Below are 18,567 nucleotides of genomic sequence, written 5' to 3'. Positions count from 1 at the left end.
GGTAATTTTCCAATGCTAGAAATAAGGTTTTTCCATCTTTAGAGGTTATAGATGTCCTAATGACAATAAATGTGTCTGTTATAAAAGTGGTACTGTACAGAGGTTATACAGGTACAAGTGATCATTTTATAATGCATTGTCTGGCTCAGAAAATATTCCACATGTAGTTCAGCTTATATTACAAATGTTATTTTACGTATACTTGATTTGCAGCATTTTCCCTTGTTTAGATTGTTGCGCTTATTTAGATTGTTGCGTGCCCTTAGCACGCCTTGTACCTGTCACTATGATGTCACATTTTCTAATGTAATTGCATCAGAAACAAGCTTTTTTTGAGCAGATATTCGAGTCATCGAGCCAACGCCACCGGTTTGCACTGAGTAGCAAAATAAGCTAAAACACTATTTTAGTTTAAACCTGATGACGTTGACAGATGAACATCATCATCATTTATTTATATAGCGCCACTGATTCCGTAGCGCTGTACAGAGAACTCACTCACATCAGTCCCTGCCCCATTGGAGCTTACAGTCTAAATTCCCTAACATACACACACAGACAGACAGACACAGAGACCGACAGACACACAGACCGGGGTCAATTTGTTAGCAGCCAATTAACCTACCAGTATGTTTTTGGAGTGTGGGAGGAAACCGGAGCACCCGGAGGAAACCCACGCAAACACAGGGAGAACATACAAACTCCACACAGATAAGGTCATGGTCAGGAATTTAACTCATGACCCCAGTGCTGTAAGGCAGAAGTGCTAACCACTGAGCCACCGTGCTGCCCACATACCCTGCTCCTGGCAAAATATGCTAAATAAGTTTCAGGCTAGATACACTCTGCTACAGAGTATATCTAACCAACAGTCAGCTATAGTGTAGGGGTTATTTTGGCAAACCTCCCCTAGGGTAGGGTGGACTTGCCCTTTAAAAAAGACTGTCGATTTCTTGGCAGATTGCAATGACTGTTAACACAACCATTTTGGGGGAACGCAGGAAGAATGCTCGTTGGAGCGTAGACGCAGCTTGTTCTACTTTTTTCCGCCAACGCTAGTTGAGAGGGATGCGGCACAGACAATATTGTCTGAATGCCCATGCGCATCACCCAACTTCTGCTTCCAGCCTAACTGGAAACCATTTGACGGGTCTGCAGACCTGACTTTCCATGCCTCTCTCCTTTCCTGCTGCACTCTAGTATGTTGTATTATATTGTACATGATAGTGTAAGGTTCTTCTCTGATAACCTCCTATAAAGTGATCACACTGGCCATTCACCATACAATTCCCCCTGTTGTTTTTTACTTTTAAATAATAATTGAATTCCCCACCCCCCTGGACTCAGCCAAACTGTCCCTTTGATTCTGCTACCTAAGGAGAGGGTCCCAGGATGTGGGATATGTTTTACGGTTTGTGATGCAGGGGAGTTTGTCAAGGTAATATGTATGTATGTCATGTATTATTAAACAGCTGGAGAGGAATGTCACTATAATACTGGACCGTAAGGCTCATTTATCAGCCGTAATACTATGCAGACACGTAGGGCATTTTCATTTTGGACAAGTATTCCTGCTTGCGTATACATGGGTCCAATTTGTGGGAGCGCAGAGCAACTTTATATCCTTTAAGACCGCATGCTATCTAAGTTCAAATGTAATTTTTTTTCACCTAAACGACTGCACATTTGAACCTTATCATGTTTTAAATAAATCACGAACGTAGCATATTTGGTGCGATTCCTTATTGCGCATGCCTAGAATCGGAGGTTATGCCAATGAGCCAGATTGCACGCACCTAACACTTACGACCCATGGCGACTTGAGAGGCGGAACGAGAGAGAGATGCGGCCAATTAAAATCTTGTTTTTAGCGTTAGTACGCTTGTTTGCAGTCATATCTTTTACACCTGCTAGGCGGATACTAGTGATGACCGACAATTCCTGGAAGACCCTCCGGGATCTCTCGGACGGAAGGTTATAAAAGTCGACAAGTATTGGGGCACCTACACTAACAATTGTTAGGACCATACTGCTCTGATTAAACACTAAGGGCTAGATTTACTAAGCTGCGGGTTTGAAAAAGTGGGGATGTTGCCTATAGCAACCAATCAGATTCTAGCTTTCATTTATTTAGTACATTCTACAAAATGACAGCTAGAATCTTATTGGTTGCTATAGGCAACATCCCCACTTTTTTTAAATCCGCAGCTTTGTAAATCTAGCCCTAAGAGCCTGATTCATTAGTGATCTTATCCGCCGTTTCTTGCTTACCTTAAGCAAATCCACTCTGTGCATGCTCAGAAAAGGGAGATAAGAAGCAAAATCCACTGCATAAGTGAAGAATTTCTTAAGTTAAGATGGAAAGCCATCTTAACTACACTCTTATCTCCCCGTTTCTTCTTAAAAATAAGCATCTTAACTTTTGCAAAAGATAAGGGGCCTGATTCATTAAGGTTCTTAAATGAAGAGGATTCTCATTTCAGTCTCCTGGACAAAACCATGTTACAATGGAAGGGGTGCAAATAAGTGTTCTGTTTTACACATAAGTTAACTACTGCCTGTTTTTTCATGTAACACACAAATATCAACTTTAGATTTCAGTGTACAAATAAGCTATCAAATATTTGTGTGTTACATGAAAAAACAGGCAGTATTTAACTTATGTGTAAAACAGAACACTTATTTGCACCCCTTCCATTGTAACATGGTTTTGTCCAGGAGACTGAAATGAGTATCCTCTTCATTTGAGATCCTTAATGAATCAGGCCCAAGATCACTAATGAATCAGGCCCTAAATATTAGACAAATCAAATATAGTTTTTCCACGTTTAGCGAAGATCTCCTCCGATCCAGCTCATCCAATCGGAAACTTTTGTACAAAACTATCTTGCTCTACTTTACATAAAACGGGACATCATAAACTAGTACTTGCTCTGCACTCTCTTGCATTTTCGTAAGCTACCCTTAGTATATATTTTCCAAGGTGTACAGGACAATTGCTGACACGGAATAAGTAACATGGATGAAACCTGAGACCTCTCCCCACTTAAGCTCCCTCTACGTATCTGGCATTGCTGTTACAGGTCTGCAGCTTTACCCACATAACCAGCCTCAGCCGCTCTGTGTAATTTTGGTTCCTTCTGCCATCTTACTCTTTCCGTTCTGAGTCTCTCCAGGAAATCTGTCCGCACCCTATGCCCAGATGATGAAACACACGTCAATCCCGAGTACTTAACCAAGAACTACGGTACACGCAGAAACTAAAGGTCAATGCCAGATTTTTATAGAGTAAAAAACTTGAATTAATATCACCTTTTATTAATAAAGTCGTTAATGATTAAACAGTTAAAAAAAAATGTTTTAAATATTTTTTCTTCAATGAAATACATTTATGAGAATGTCGTTAATGTCTACTGAGCATACAATACATTTTTACAGTTGCGCGCGTTTTCAAACACATGTTATAGCATGCATATGATACTGATCAGGACATAGACTAGACCTGTAGCTGGAGCAAGAGATGCGGCAGAAAGACACGTAACTTTGAGACGCGCAGAGCTTGATGCAGGCGCCTTTCCTGCTACAACATGTGTTTGCAGTCAGGAGCAACTGTAAAATTGTATTTTACAGTGGACATTAATAATATCATGATAAATGTATTTTACTGGAGGGGGGGGGTATTTTTTTTAAATGATTGTTCATTAATGACTATATTATTACCAGGTGACAATAATTAATTAATTAAAAAAAAAATTCTGTGTGTTCTAATGGGACTTTATATTGAACATATGAATTGTACATATCCAGCAATGTGTTCTGTCTGGCTCACTATGACCCGAATTTAAGAGACGTTTCTTCAGATCCGCTCCTTTTTGAACACGGACGTACGTATGCCAGATGTAGGCGCAATTTGTAAAAAGAAAGCACATTACGTTCCTTTTTTTGTGCCTTGATGACGCAGGTCCACGGTAGAAATGGTATTCTGCGGAATGGCGAACCAAGAGCGGAACTCGAAGATTGTATTGCTGAAACATTGCGTCCCTGGGAAAATGTTTAGCCACAAAACTCCATTCCAGTGACCTCTCAGTACAGCTTCTCTAATCTCTAAATATTATAATAATTATTATTCTTTATTGATACGGTGCTTTTCTCCCAATAGGACTCAAAACACTTTATATTGTTGTAAAAGGTGAGGCAGCCATCCGCTGTCATTCTATGGAATCGGTCATATCAGTCCCTTTCCCAATGGAGCTTACAGTCTAAGGCTAGGTGCACACCGGCCCGATGATTGCACGAAAAACCTACAATCAGCCGGCATACGACCGTTCGGTCAGATATCTTGTGAGTGTGTATAGTGACACGATGATCTAAATTCGTCCCAAAGTTCCGATCATCGTATCATTTGGTTGGTCGTACTGTTTAATATTTTCCTACCAATCACCGACTGATCATGTGGTGTGTACGCACTCATGCTCACGATCACCATAGAGGTTACAGAGTCGGGCTCTTTTCAGCCGATGCTAGCGATGAATGTCCCGGTGAATAAATGTAGAGAGTGCTGTAGAAGGAATAATTCATTTGTTCGTTCTGAGACAGAATGTTTCATTTCAGAGTCATAGGAGCTAACGGAATTCGTTAGGACATGTGGATAGTTATAACAAGGCGGTTTTAATAAGTGTGACAATAATGAATGAATGAATATTGTGCTGTCATTCTCTGAAGACCAGAGGACCAGAAGAAGAGCACAGATCTGAAGGTAAATCGTGTCAGTGTGTATGGATGAATCGTCAGACTGATCGGACCTTCAGTCGTAGGTACAGCCGTTTGAGATAACATGTTGGTCGGAAAATTCTTCAATGTTTACCTAGTCTAATTCCCTACCGCATACACTAGGGTACATTTTCGTCAGAAAACAGTTACCATTATGGGCAGCACGGTGGCTCAGTGGTTAGCACTTCTGCCTCACAGCACTGGGGTCATGAGTTCTATTCATAACCACGGCCTTATCTCTGTGGAGTTTGTATGTTCTCCCTGTGTTTGCGTGGGTTTCCTCCGGGTGCTCCGGTTTCCTCCCACACTCCAAAAACATACTAGTAGGTTAATTGGCTGATATCAAAATTGACCCTAGTCTGTCTGTGTGAGTGTGTGTCTATATTTGGGAATTTAGACTGTAAGCCCCAATGGGGCAGGGACTGATGTGAGTGAGTTCTCTGTACAGCGCTGCGGAATTAGCGGCGCTATATAAATAAATAATGATGATGATGCTTTTAGACTGTGGGAGGAAATCAGAGCTCCCGGGAGGTAACCAAACACGGGGAGAAGGTACACATTCCCCACTGAATGGGCCCTGGGTGGAATTGAACCCATGACACCAGAGCTGTGAGACAGCAATGCTAACCGCAGAGCCACCATGCTAGGCAAATACTGTAGATGAAATAATCAAGCGCATTGGTTGATTCTAGTTAAAAATCTTCCCTTCAAACAACAGGAATTGAAGGATCACCCTGCACAATATTGTCATCCCATTCTGCATTATATATATTTCTCTTCCCTGTGTCACATCCATGCCTTGGAGATAACTGAGGCACTTTGAGAAGCGCTCTTGGTTTCAATCCATCAGTAGCTGATGCCAGGAAGATGTCCGGCAGGCAGAGAGTTAGGGCAGCTCTCTGGCTCGCAGACTCGGTCCCGCATTCATCTGTGATCTCATCTCTGGGACAAGACATTTTTCTAGTGCTCAGTTGGTTTCATTGTCAAGATAAAGCTTAGATTTTTTTTTAATTTTTTTTCTTAGGTTTTGGAAATAAAAAAACAAAAACAAATTGACAATATGGAGAAATTAGTTGTCAAAATGAACACTCCACCAGTGCTCTGTATTGTGTATTATACCTCACGGCGATCTCACTTATTATTGTCTGGAGTTATAGTGACTCAGGTATGGTAACTGTGACACATCGCAATACAGTTCGGCACAAAGTCTACATACCCTTGTAAAACACAGTGCCTGAGTACAAGTCCTTGTTTTTTGCACTACAGTGGCTCTACGTGGCTACCTAGGTTTCAATAGGTTTACTTCAGATAGCGGTATCCTCACGGTACTTGCAGCCATTTTGTGGCAGCGATACCTCAGGGGAGCAACTGGTTCCTAGTGGATAGGCTGCATCGTCACTTATGTTGGTACGTCCCACAAAATGTCTCAGTCCCTCAGTTACGCCCCTGACTAAATTCTTCTAAATTTTGGTTCACCCCCCAGAAAAAAAAATGTCTGCCTCTAGTGAGTGCAAGCGAGGAGGAACTAAAAGATATTTCAGAAGTTTTTCCATATATATTTGTGAATTCCCACCACAATAGCGATACTGCTGACTGGGCAATGTACTTAGTTGGGCATCAGAGCATAGGCAAACCGAGGGGGGGGGTTACTAGTGCCTGTAAACCCCCTTCCAAGCCTGGGGCACTGTATAATTGAGGTGGCTGGACCCTGCCCCCGCTTCACATGGCTCTGCTTGAAAAAAGAGAGCTGCGTGCCCCTAACAGTAGTGCACGCAGCATTGCCCATGTATATTATGGGGATAGGAAGAGTTGGAGAGCAGCCAAGCACTGTCTAATATTATAGCTACGCCCCCATGCATGCTGGTCACGCCCACTGGCGGCGTGGTGTGGAAACCCCCTCTCTGCAAATCCTGCGTTTGCCCCTGCAGAGGGACTATGACATTATTCCTGGTAATATCAGTCATGTGATGAGTCAACCATCCACGCTTCGCATCCTAACATCGCACGTTATATCTACTTTGGCAGGTCTTTGATACACCCAACGTGCATCAGGGGGATTATTATAAGGATTTTAGAGAAGTTAATTTTAGACTCGCTAGGATTTGCAGCATTAATGTGTGGTATATGATGAGTAAAGTGATGACTGCATTCGGAGGCTTCAAGCACTGGGCATCTTGAATAGATTATATCCCCGGTAATACCAGTTAAGTACGTGTGTAATTCCAGAGCTTTTGGCATGAGAGGAAAAAAAGAAAACCGCCTAATACATTCTGGAAAGAAAATTAATGATGTCTCTACTGGGTCCAAGGGTGATTTTATCCCGCTGCCACGTTGCCTTGGAAAAGAAATCTTCTCTCTGACAAAAGGGACAGAGTTTTTCACAGGCTTTCTTCTTTTTTTTATGGCGGGGACGGTCTGGGCGAATGATGGGGTTGAGTTTCAGCCACAAATTTCAGAGAGCAGGCTTTGTGGTTCCTCTAGATGGGAAGTTGCTGTGCCGGAATCCTAATGATTTATCAGCAGACTCTGATGTTCCGTGTCGGTCGGCGAGACACACGTGCTAGTTATAACGTGTACCTGTCGCCTAAACAGGCTGCTGGTTTGTGGTCCAAAAGAATATTTATAAGAATACAGCCTCGGGGCAGGGGGTATGGCCACGTTGCGGTGGGGTGAGGTATTTAACGAGTTTCCCACCGAATGGGAGAACGATGTTCCGATCAGGATGACGGGACGGAGCCCATTAACTGGGACTGTCCCGAGTAAATATTGAAGGTTGGGAGGTATTCAGCACCAACTACACAGGACCAGCAGATGGTTAACCTATGATGATGTAGTTATTGACCAGGGTAGCTATATTCTGTTGTTATGGTCGGCTCTTTTCCTTTATTATAGTTTTTCTACCCTAGTTGGTTTTATTAGGTTTAATGCAATATGTAAAAAAAATATCACTATCACTCAGCACTTACACCTGACCTGTAGCTGGAACAAGTGATAAAACAGAAAATCACGTACCTGAGAGATGCTCAAAGCTTGAATCAAACGCTGCTGCGTGCGCTCCAGCCTGGCATGTCCTTACTGTACGTTGGCTACGTGCCTACGCCCAGTTCCCTCCTGTTCCGCCCCTGACATTGTAGCCTGTAGTAAGGGCCCTTTACGCTCGAAGATTAATTGGATGTTGCTGCGTTCACTGGTATATGTTTCCGCTTTGAGTATGAGCAGTGCAATTTTACGCAAAATACAGCACATATCGGCATTTGCGCCAGGCCCTGTGTGTGAGCTGCCGAACTTGGTCAGTTTTACCTCATATCATATCATATCAAGGGGGTAAGTTTATCAACCGTTTGGAAAAGTGGAGATGTTACTGTTAGCAACCAATCAGATTCTAGTTATCATTTATTTAGTACATTCTACAAAATGACAGCTAGAATCTGATTGGTTGCTATAGGCAACATCTCCACTTTTTCAAACCCATCGCTTGATACATTTACCCCAAGGATTTTTAATGTACTAATTAGCAGGGCCGCCATCAGGGGAGTATGGCTAGTACAGCTGTGAGGGGCCCGGACAGACCTCTCCATCTCAATCCGGGCTCCCTGGACTGTCCGGGCCCCTCAGTCTGAACGACCGTGCTGCCCCTTCTTCTCCGCAGTGCTGCGGTTCCCAGGCTCTGATAGGCTTGGAGTGCAGCGCGATGACGTCATCACTGCGCATTGTCAACCACATTGTACAACTCCATTGCAATTTTTAATAATTTATATTTTTCATTAATTCCATCCCCTCCTCCACCTGATCTTTTTCCTAATGTTATATTTTGCCCCATCTCCAACTTGTCTTGTCTGCACCCTGGGCTCTTGCTGCCCGCTCCTAATTAGTCTACATGTGTGATAAAGTTGTCTGGTTGACCCACCTTCAATCTATTCTGTGTGTGAGTGAATTCCTGAGACTCTCAGTAGTGTTTAAACACCGTGAAAAAAAATCTTTCTTGTGTTCAAGATAGATAAAAAAAATTCTCACTATGTGGATGCTACATGGACACGACTCGTTACCAAACTCCTTCAAAGTTTTACTGCATAGCAAGGAAATGGGGCCAGGCGAGGATACAAAGACCCAGTCTCCTCCACAATTCATTCCTTCCAAGAAAGCTTCTTTGTGATTCTCAGCATTGAAGGCCGACCGGAGACATAATGGCCACTGAAGATTTTCACATGGTAAATTGCGTGAACGGAATTCTAAAAGACACCTCACCCATTATTATCAGTCTATGGATTGGTGGTCTATTGAGGCCCATCGTACTTGTTGTAAAGCAGCCAAAGCTCCCCGTCATGTACCCGTTCATTACATATGCCAGGGCTATGGGAATACTAGGGGAGGCAAAAAAAATCAGTTTTCAAAAGAAATACTACTACAGGGGAAAACTTTGATATCTCCATCATGATTGTAGTTTATTAGATGCATAAGGAAATATGTTTAAAAAAAAAATGTTTTGTATTGGACAATTATATTCAACCTCTGTATACATCGCTGTAATACTACTCTATGCATTCTGTTCCTTGAATATGTAAGCATGCATAAGAATGGTCACTCACAGATAGGCATGATTAATGTGTGGAATAATATGTTTCTTAATGTTAATTATAAGGGTATCACAAATCTCAAAGGGTTCATTTATTAACCTTAAAAATGTGCGCATTAAAGTTGCACACATTTATCTACCTGAGTGTCGTACTTGTACATGGCGGCACCCCCACTTCTCATGTTTGAGATTTGTTTTTATCCAATCTTTGCCCATATCACATACATGGTGGACAAATACTGTATACCCCCCTGTTCTGCAGATGAGGCAGGGGTAAGAGAAAGACAAGGAGGGACTCTGGCATGCAAAAGGTACACAAGGCTCAAAAAGATACTCTCCTGCTTCCTTCCCCCACTTTTTGAACCTGTCAAACTTAAAAGTTTGACATTTATTCAGCTAGCATACTTAAACAAAAAAACAAGCATCAGGGGATATTAGGACTATATTACATGTGTTACATTTGTACTTTTAAATATTTTAATTATATTGGTGTTTCCCTCTTGGCATAAGACCCCACATAAGGTTGCAGGAAGGTGCTTTTATAAAGGCCAACGAGCACCAAGATGAATTTTAATATCCCTAAAATATGCAATAGGGGGCAGGATATTATTCCTTATGCATACACCTGCTAACATCACTAGGAACTGTTTATATAACTATAATTTGCTTGGTATTATACAAAGACTATACATAGTAATTTATGTCATCATCTTGTCATATAGTATAGTATAATATAGCTCACTGATAAATATTATTTTCTTCCTGCAGATGGACATGAAGTTAAACTTGTTGCTCGTCTTAGCGGTGGCTCTTACCTCACAAGCTTTAACCTCGGATGTTGAAGAGAATTCAAGTTAAGTTCTGTCTCCTCCTATTTCAGGACTACTTGAAGAGCCCCAGCACCTACGCCAATTGGCGGCAGCCATTTTGTTATCAGGACAAATCATTATCATCAATTATTTAATATAGCGCCACTAATCATGAAAATGAAGCCTGTCCATTTACCCAATCGGACCAAGAGACATCACTGCAGCACAGAAGAGGCAGCCATTTTGTGTTCTGAACCAATATTCAATGAGATTACAGCCGAGAAACCAGTCACATCACTGACACTAGTTGTATGCATCAATTATGTCCTTGATCCCTGGCAAATTAATCGCTTGCATTTGCAAGGAAATAGACTTAATTGACATAAAGATTGGTTAAGTCCACAAAAAAGCTACTTCCACCGGGTATAGGCGACTTGGTGCTCTTTTGTGGTGCTAATATGGAGTGTTTGAGGTTTTTCTATTTTTGTCATATCTTGATAGAGTGCAGTACCTTGTTACATCCAGTAGATGGCGTAGATGTAGATGCTTTATGTTAGGGATTTTCTTATTTCCATATATTTACATGTGCAGAACCGGTAAGGATGACATGATTGTCTTATTAAACGTGCAGACTAGCAGCATTACAAAAATAAATTATGTTGAGACTTGTTGAGACCAACTAAATGTGTCCGTCACTATACAGTGTATTGCTATTCATTGACTAACACAATACATACTTTTCAGTAAAAGTTGAGCAAGATTGTGTTCGATGTCCTTGACAAAACAGCTCCTGGAGACCTGGAAAATGTGTTGCAATAAGGCTTTCAACAACAGTTCATATAAAAATTATATAAAAGTATAGAGTCATGGCCAAAGTTTTGAGAATGACACAAGTATTGGTTTTCACGAAGTTTGCTGCCTCAATGTTTTTAGACCTTTTTGTCAGATGTTGCTATGGTATACTGATGTACAATTACAAGCATTTCGTAAGTGTCAAAGGCTTTTATTGACAATTACATTAAGTTTATGCAAAGAGTCAATATTTGCAGTGTTGACCCTTCTTTTTGAAGACCTCTGCAATTCGCCCTGGCATGCTGTCAATCAACTTCTGGGCCACATACTGACTGATGGCCGCCCATTCTTGCCTAATCAATGCTTGGAGTTTGTCAGAATTTGTGGGTTTTTGTTTGTCCACCCGCCTCTTGAGGATTGACCACAAGTTATCAATGGGATTAAGGTCTGGGGAGTTTCCTGGCCATGGACCCAAAATTTCGATGCTTTGATCCCCGAGCCACTTAGTTATCACTCTTGCTTTATGGCAAGGTGCTCCATCATGCTGGAAAAGGTATTGTTCATCACCAAACTGTTCTTGGATGGTTGGGAGACGTTGCTCTTGGAGGATGTTTTGCTACCATTCTTTATTCATGGCTGTGTTCTTAGGCAAAATTGTGAGTATACCATATCAACATCAGGCAAAAAGGTCTAAAAACACATACAGAATTTTCACTAACTCTAAGGGGTATATACACTATATTTTTGCAATATACTGTATTTTGGCTTTCAGTTCCACTAATGTGGGGAAGGGGTGGTTCAAAATATATTTAAATAGATTTTTTAAAAAATATATATTTAAATAGATTTAAAAAATGTAAAAAATACTTTAATACATAAATACATTAAAAAGGCACGGGGAAGCATTTGCAGGTGGTAAAGCCTTTCATGTGTTGGGCAAAGCTAAAATGAGCCCTATGAACATTCTAATGCTCTCACTGTCTACCTGTTGCCCGAGCCCCATGAGCATTCTAATCTTCTGACTACAGACTGCTCGAGCCCCATGAGCATTCTAATCTTCTGACTACAGGCTGCTCGAGCCCCATGAGCATTCTAATCTTCTGACTACAGGCTGCTCGAGCCCCATGAACATTCTAATGCTCTAATTGTCTACAGGCTGGTCTAGTCGTATGAATGTTCTAATGTTCTGATTGGTCAGCTGTTGCTCGAGCCCCATGAACATTCTAATCTTCTGACTGCAAGCTGGTCTAGCTCTCGGAATGCTCTAATTCTCTGATTGGCTATAGGTTGTTGTAGCACATTGCAAATTGTAACTCTGATTAGCTATAGGTGAGTCAAGCCCTGTGAATGTTCAAATGACCTGATTTGCTATAAGTAAGTCTAGTCCTTACTTGTTCTCATTCTCTGACTAGCTAATACTCCGAAAGGCCACAGATCAGTCTAGCCTTGTGAATATTTTAAGCAACAATTGGAAACAGGTTGGTTTAACCCTGTGAATGTTCCAGTGCTCTGATTGACTATACGTTGGTCTATCAGTGTGAATATTCTAAGGCCATGATTGGGTATAGATTGTTCTAACCCTGTGGATTTTCTAATGCTCTGATTGGCTGTAGGTGCATCCAAGCCCTGCTCACTTCAAATTTGCATACACACCGATATTACTAACAGAGAGCAAATAGAGTAGTTGAACGTGCCTGTGATACTTACCTAAAAATACATAATGCCATGTATCCTAGCAATTATTAGGAGTTTATGTACCTTCATCTGTGGTCTCTCTTTTTAGCTTGCTGTCCTTCCAAAATTCCAGCCGTAGAAGACAGGATATGCATGTACTCTAGCAGAATAATTTGAAAACCGGACCATTCCAATGTGACTTTGGGAAGAGAAATCTAACATTAATAGCTACCATTCCTTTCTGGTTTTTTAGTTTTTGATGTTTTACATCACTATGGTTTGGATGACAGGTCTACTTTAATGGTGGTTTTATATCTAAGAGCAAATCATGAGTGTAGTGAGCTACATTTTCCATCTTCCCGTCCTTAATATCTTTGCAGAAACAAGTCCTGTGGCAGGCCAAATGTGGTCTGGCACGATGATATGCCAACGTCTAGCTTTTCATTAGTAAATACCATGTTCCTTTTCTGTCCAGGGGAAAACAAGAGTCTAAGTGTGAGGATTGGAAACTCTACAACGAAGACCGTGTTGTCCGGTACACTCACCATCCCGTGCCACATCACGTACCAGTCACCGACGGAAGACGTCAGTGTTGGCCGCCGGGCTGTGTTGGCCACGCCTCGGGTGAAATGGACCTTTATCTCCAATGGGAAAGAAGTGGAAATCTTGGTGGCCCGGGGCCACAAAGTCAAGATGAGCGAGGGGTACAGATTACGCGCCTCTCTGCCTCACTACTCATCATCGGCGTATGACGTCACCTTAGTCCTAAGAGAGCTCCTAAGTAACGACTCAGGGATTTACCGCTGCCATGTTCAGCATGGGATCGAAGACAACTATGACATGTTGGAAGTAAAGGTGAAAGGTAAGATCCCAAAAACAAACAGGTTATAGAAACCAATAAGATACTTTTTCACTGGGGTCATGTACAATAGAGGAAAATAAAAGAGCAGTGCGGCAAATTGCTCCCATTTTGAGTTTCTTGATAATACACTTTTTGCATTGCTCCTACGTTAGCAAGACCGTACCGACTTTAGTGAGGCAAGGTAGAAGCATTTACGGGGAGGCACAGGGCTTATCGTGGTAAAGGGCAGATAGGGTATTTCTTATACCTACTCACCAATGCCTCTGGCACAGTAACGGATCACTACACTGCAGAATGGTCTGTGCTCAAGACCAGCGGAACACGGTAAGCTGGTTAGCGCAACAGGAGAGCAGCGTGCATTCTGGGGGGGAACCCCGCAAGCCTGTACATAATTCTTTTTTTTCGTTGCGGGCGTTGCCCACTTAACATCCGAATCTTCGTTCTGAACAAAGCTGGCTTTGGAATAGGCACCAGGGGGCGGTGGAGCAGACTCCAAAGGGAAGCATATGCCAGTGCATGTCCTGTCTATGCTACCCTAATACTCTAATGAGATAAAAGTGGAGGAGGTGAGCTTGTAGAAAATACCAATGCATTTAGATGAAATTGTATACAATTATGACATTTAACATAAACACATCCCTGATGTCCAATTAATTTTATGAGATATCCACAGACCCAGATTTCTGGAATGACCAAACAGGTCCGGTGCTAGTGGGATAGAGGTGTGGTAGCAGCACTATGCTCTACATATTATAAACATTTAAAACATTTCACAGTGGGCTCAATGTTGACCAACTTATCTCCACTTACTTACTTTATACAAATGGGAGACGGTGTGAGATATAGAGGGTTAAGTTAGTGAAGGTGTAGGATATGGGAGGTAGAGGAAACCTGGCCTAGGGATCAATGTGTAGAACTTTGGAGAAATCATGAGAAGTTTAATAAAGTAGGCTCACATAGGCAAGTAGGCTACGCTTTCATTAGGAATCATTGACTGCGAGGAGTGATGACTGCGCCAAACTTCACAATCAAACAGGCAAGAATCTTTCCCATTGGGCATGGCTCAAAAAAGGGGCACGTGAATAAAAGTAGACAAAGTGGTACAACAAGAGATGTTTGTAAAGCCATTTGATTGTTGATTCGTCTAAAGTTTAATGCTGGAAAAGTTAAAATATACATCCTCCTTACCTTAACACCCTATAATTTTCCCCCTACGTTCAATATAATTTGGAAGTGTTAGTTGAGGGTTATACTGTAGTGCTAGACAGAAATTAAAGGCATCACTTTACATAATAGGCTGCTCAAGAGAGGTGCCATGGATCCGTGCCAATGGTCATGTGTGCTACCAAGAGATGAGCCTAGGAGGTTGCCAAGGGCACCAATGGTTAAGGGGCACTTAAAACACGGAATGACAGAATGTCGCTCAAATAGTGATATTAATGACTCCACGTTGCCCCTGATTGGAGCACCGGACGTTGACAAGAAGCCGAAGCAGGCAGCAGCTTCTTCCATGTCACTGTTAGCATAGGAGCGTGCCGTTTGGCTATGGTGTTACAGCCAAGTGCCAAACACCCATTCTAAGGAGCCAAGGAAGCCACCCCCACCTCTTGCCTGACAAGTTAAGAAGCAGCAGGGATGGGGGCATCGCTTCCAAGTTTGTCTGAGTTGGGGATATGGGATCTCCCGGGACTTCCAATGGTATATCTCCGTTCTTGTGATTTCGTTCACGTTGTTATTTGTCCCAGGACACTGTCCTAGTTACTATGTTTCCCGGTAAGGTAACATGGATCTCTCTGTTGCTCAGGTGTTGTGTTCTTGTACCGCGAAGGGACCAATCGTTACGCCTACACTTTCCCCATGGCCCAAGAGTCATGTGCAAGAATTAAGGCACATATTGCCACAGCGGACCAACTGTTGGCCGCCTACCGCGGTGGTTACGAGCAGTGCGATGCTGGATGGATTGCCGATCAAACCGTCAGGTGAGAACCACCTTTCAGTCCTAGGTTTATCACACCATTCCCCTGAAAACCTCTTGCTGACTCTGAAGGTGCTCTACCTCATTCTCCCCCCTTTGCAGATACCCAATCCAGACACCGCGAGAGGGCTGCTATGGAGATATGGATGGTTTCCCTGGAGTGCGGAACTATGGAGTATTGGAGCCCGATGACTTGTACGATGTCTATTGCTACGTGGAGGAGCTGAATGGTAATTTTGTCTCTCTGTAAATAATTAAAAAGTGATCAAAATCGACATATCTTTTGTATTAGCTTAATTATTTAGTTTTAGTCTGCTAAGACTTAGCTGTAAATAAACACTTTCTAACATATTTTACATAAAATTTTATATAAAATTTGTTGGATACAGTCGAAATACTATAGGCACGTGGGAACATTTAAGGGAGTTTATCAGACCCTTCCTGCCACCAACCTGGACTAGGAGGTCCCTGGCGTTTGTGATTTTCAGGAGTCCTCACTAATCTTGAGGACCTCTGGTGGACACTTGATGGAACACTGTAGCAGTTTGAAAGAAGAACAGTGGCAATATTTCAAAGATATACTGCCACAATAAATGATTTTCTATCACCGAAATCAGTCTTATCGATGCATTTTAATAAATAGACCCCTAGATGTTGGGGGCACTCGTTTGGTGCACCAATATTCAGCCATACAATCTATTAGGAACTAGTGACATCACTGAGGCATGAGACACTTTGTGCATTCTAATGACCATTTGTTCATCCAAAAACATGTCAACCTCCACCGTCTGTAGGTGACAAGTTCTCTTGAGGGAAAGACTAGCTTTTGATTATCTTATGTGCTTCACTCCTGTATAGGTGAGGTCTTTCTGGGTTCTACACCTAATAAATTTACTCTGGAGGAAGCTAGAGAGTACTGTAGAAGAACGGGCTCCGATATAGCAACGACGGGACAAATTTATGCTGCATGGAACGAGGGACTAGACCACTGCAGCCCAGGTTGGCTTTCTGATGGAAGTGTCCGATATCCAATCGTCACGCCAAGAGAAAAGTGTGGAGGGAATTTGCCTGGGGTGAAGACTATCTTCCAGTTCCGCAATCAGACCGGTTTCCCTGACTCCCAGGCAAAATACGACGTGTACTGTTTCAGAGGTAAATCAACCATTAAACATTTTAATATACTCAAGATGTTGGTACATTGAATTCCAAACCTGTTCAATACAGGACCACAGTTCAATGGTTATTAAGATTATCGAATGTTCACCCTTTAAATTTATATTTCTTTGAGATGTGGATGTCCTTGTTTGGGGTGGGATTGAATAATGCCACAGTTTAGGGATCCCTTTGCCGAATATTAGTTTTTTTGTCTGGGCTGAAAAGACATTCCAGCTGCTAATTATGGTCACTTCTACAGGGGGTTAGAAAACTTACTGTGTGATCACCAACTGTGAAGACCTATATGGTGATATAAATTTGCGCAAAATCTGAAATCAGCCACTTTATCTGTTATAGGGTACGTTTTTTTCATATAAAACACCACTTGGACTAAAATAGCCAAGAATGTAAAAAAAAAAACATTTGAACCACCTAAATTATTCTTGTTGTTCTTTGAGATAATGGCTTTCTGTATTTGAGTAAGCTGAAAGCTCCCACCCATCCTCCTCCATTTTTACTCCTCCCCTTCCTAACTTCAGACTGGTCCACCTTAAACATTAAGGATAAAAGATCACATAAGTGTGTCCTCATGTTCCTTGGGCCAATGTAAGGTCTAAATCTAGAGCCATGTTAAATGCTTGGTCTTGGGCTAATTTTAGGCCTAGGTAGGAGCTAGGCTGAAGGTATTGGGCAGAAGTTAGCTTTTTTTTTCCTTTTCTTTTGTTCTTTGATTCATGAGATCTACAATCACCTTGATCACCACTTGAAAGAGAGGACTTTTTAGAAAGGAGCCTCTTGTCTTCCAAGGAGTCAAGATAGAAACTCTTTAAGATCTCTTCTATTGAGGCTCCATTACTAGGCTGTCCAATGGTGGGACCACCTGCTCAAGTCAACTTAAGTCAGTTGCCTTATTTGCCCTTTATCAAAGCAGCCCTGACAGCAGGCTACTTTATTTGTTTTTTATAGCCAACATCTTTTTAGAGGGAAGATGGCAAAGAGTGGGCAGAGTAGAAAGCGGGACGGAGAGAGAAGAGAAGGCCACATAGCATATGTCCCTACTCTCTCGATTAAGAGGCTTGGGCAACCCAGCATGTCAGAAGTGCTGGACTTGCATCTTTCTCGAGTGCGGGCCACCGGAAACCATAGTTGGGAGATTTGTACATAGTCTTTTACTAGCTAGCCAGTACCAGAATTTTGGAGTAAAACGAACAATTTTTAATCTGTTGCATTACTGTAAGCTGCCATTTTATATTCTAGGTAAAAGCCCCGCGTCGACACAAGATCTTGACGAAAGTCTTCCAGCTCCAGGAAACCGAGTTCGAGATGTTATCACAGTTACCGAAAGCTTCGAGGAACTGAAACTTCCCGAAGTGAAAGCTGAAAATGAAGCCCAAGGCTCAGTAGATTCTATACCACTGAACAAGACAGATGTAACAAAACCAAAGGGAGCAGATACAGAGACTATAACCCTCAAGGACCAACAAGAGTCACCACCATACCCAACAACTCCGACTGTGGAGAGCATCATCAGTGGGGAAGATCTGTCTCCTGCGTTGGCCAGCTTTCCTCCATATGAAGACAATACTGATGATTGTGAAGAGTGTACAACAACTGATACCATCGCAACGCCCGTTTTAGAAAGTTCTCAAGGTACGTCATGGAAAGTACTGTCACCCCGACACTGACCAGAATTATGAATCTTGAGTTGAGGTTCCCCAACAGCTGGAGTGAGCTTGAGATACCAATTCATGACCACTTCTACCTTGAGCCAAGATATTGAGCCCCAGTTCATAATAAATTAATAAGCTGCAATACAATACATATCTTTCCTCTCTGTGAAATGTGGTCACTATATTGTCCCCAATATAACATGACAAATGGTACATTGTGTAGGACCTCCTGGGGATATATCGGTCATTGCAAGCTTCATCATGATTTTTAGAGATTGAAATGATAA

The 18,567-nt window shown here is 42.1% G+C and overlaps 1 protein-coding gene across 1 annotated transcript in view; it reads left to right on the top strand.

The window, feature by feature from the left end:
* Positions 1-18,567, top strand: part of BCAN (brevican) — a 43,415-nt gene that overhangs the window by 11,260 nt on the left and 13,588 nt on the right. Inside the window, exons 2-7 of the mRNA XM_075192647.1 lie at positions 10,112-10,196; positions 13,094-13,480; positions 15,285-15,459; positions 15,558-15,685; positions 16,314-16,607; positions 17,868-18,260. Coding sequence (XP_075048748.1) covers positions 10,112-10,196; positions 13,094-13,480; positions 15,285-15,459; positions 15,558-15,685; positions 16,314-16,607; positions 17,868-18,260 — 1,462 coding nt within the window. The remainder of the gene's footprint in view (positions 1-10,111; positions 10,197-13,093; positions 13,481-15,284; positions 15,460-15,557; positions 15,686-16,313; positions 16,608-17,867; positions 18,261-18,567) is intronic.

This window comes from Mixophyes fleayi, chromosome 12 (assembly GCF_038048845.1).
Source record: "Mixophyes fleayi isolate aMixFle1 chromosome 12, aMixFle1.hap1, whole genome shotgun sequence".
NCBI lineage: Eukaryota > Metazoa > Chordata > Amphibia > Anura > Limnodynastidae > Mixophyes > Mixophyes fleayi.
The sequence above is the reverse complement of the archived record's forward strand: the minus strand, read 5'-3'. Positions and strand labels throughout refer to the sequence as shown.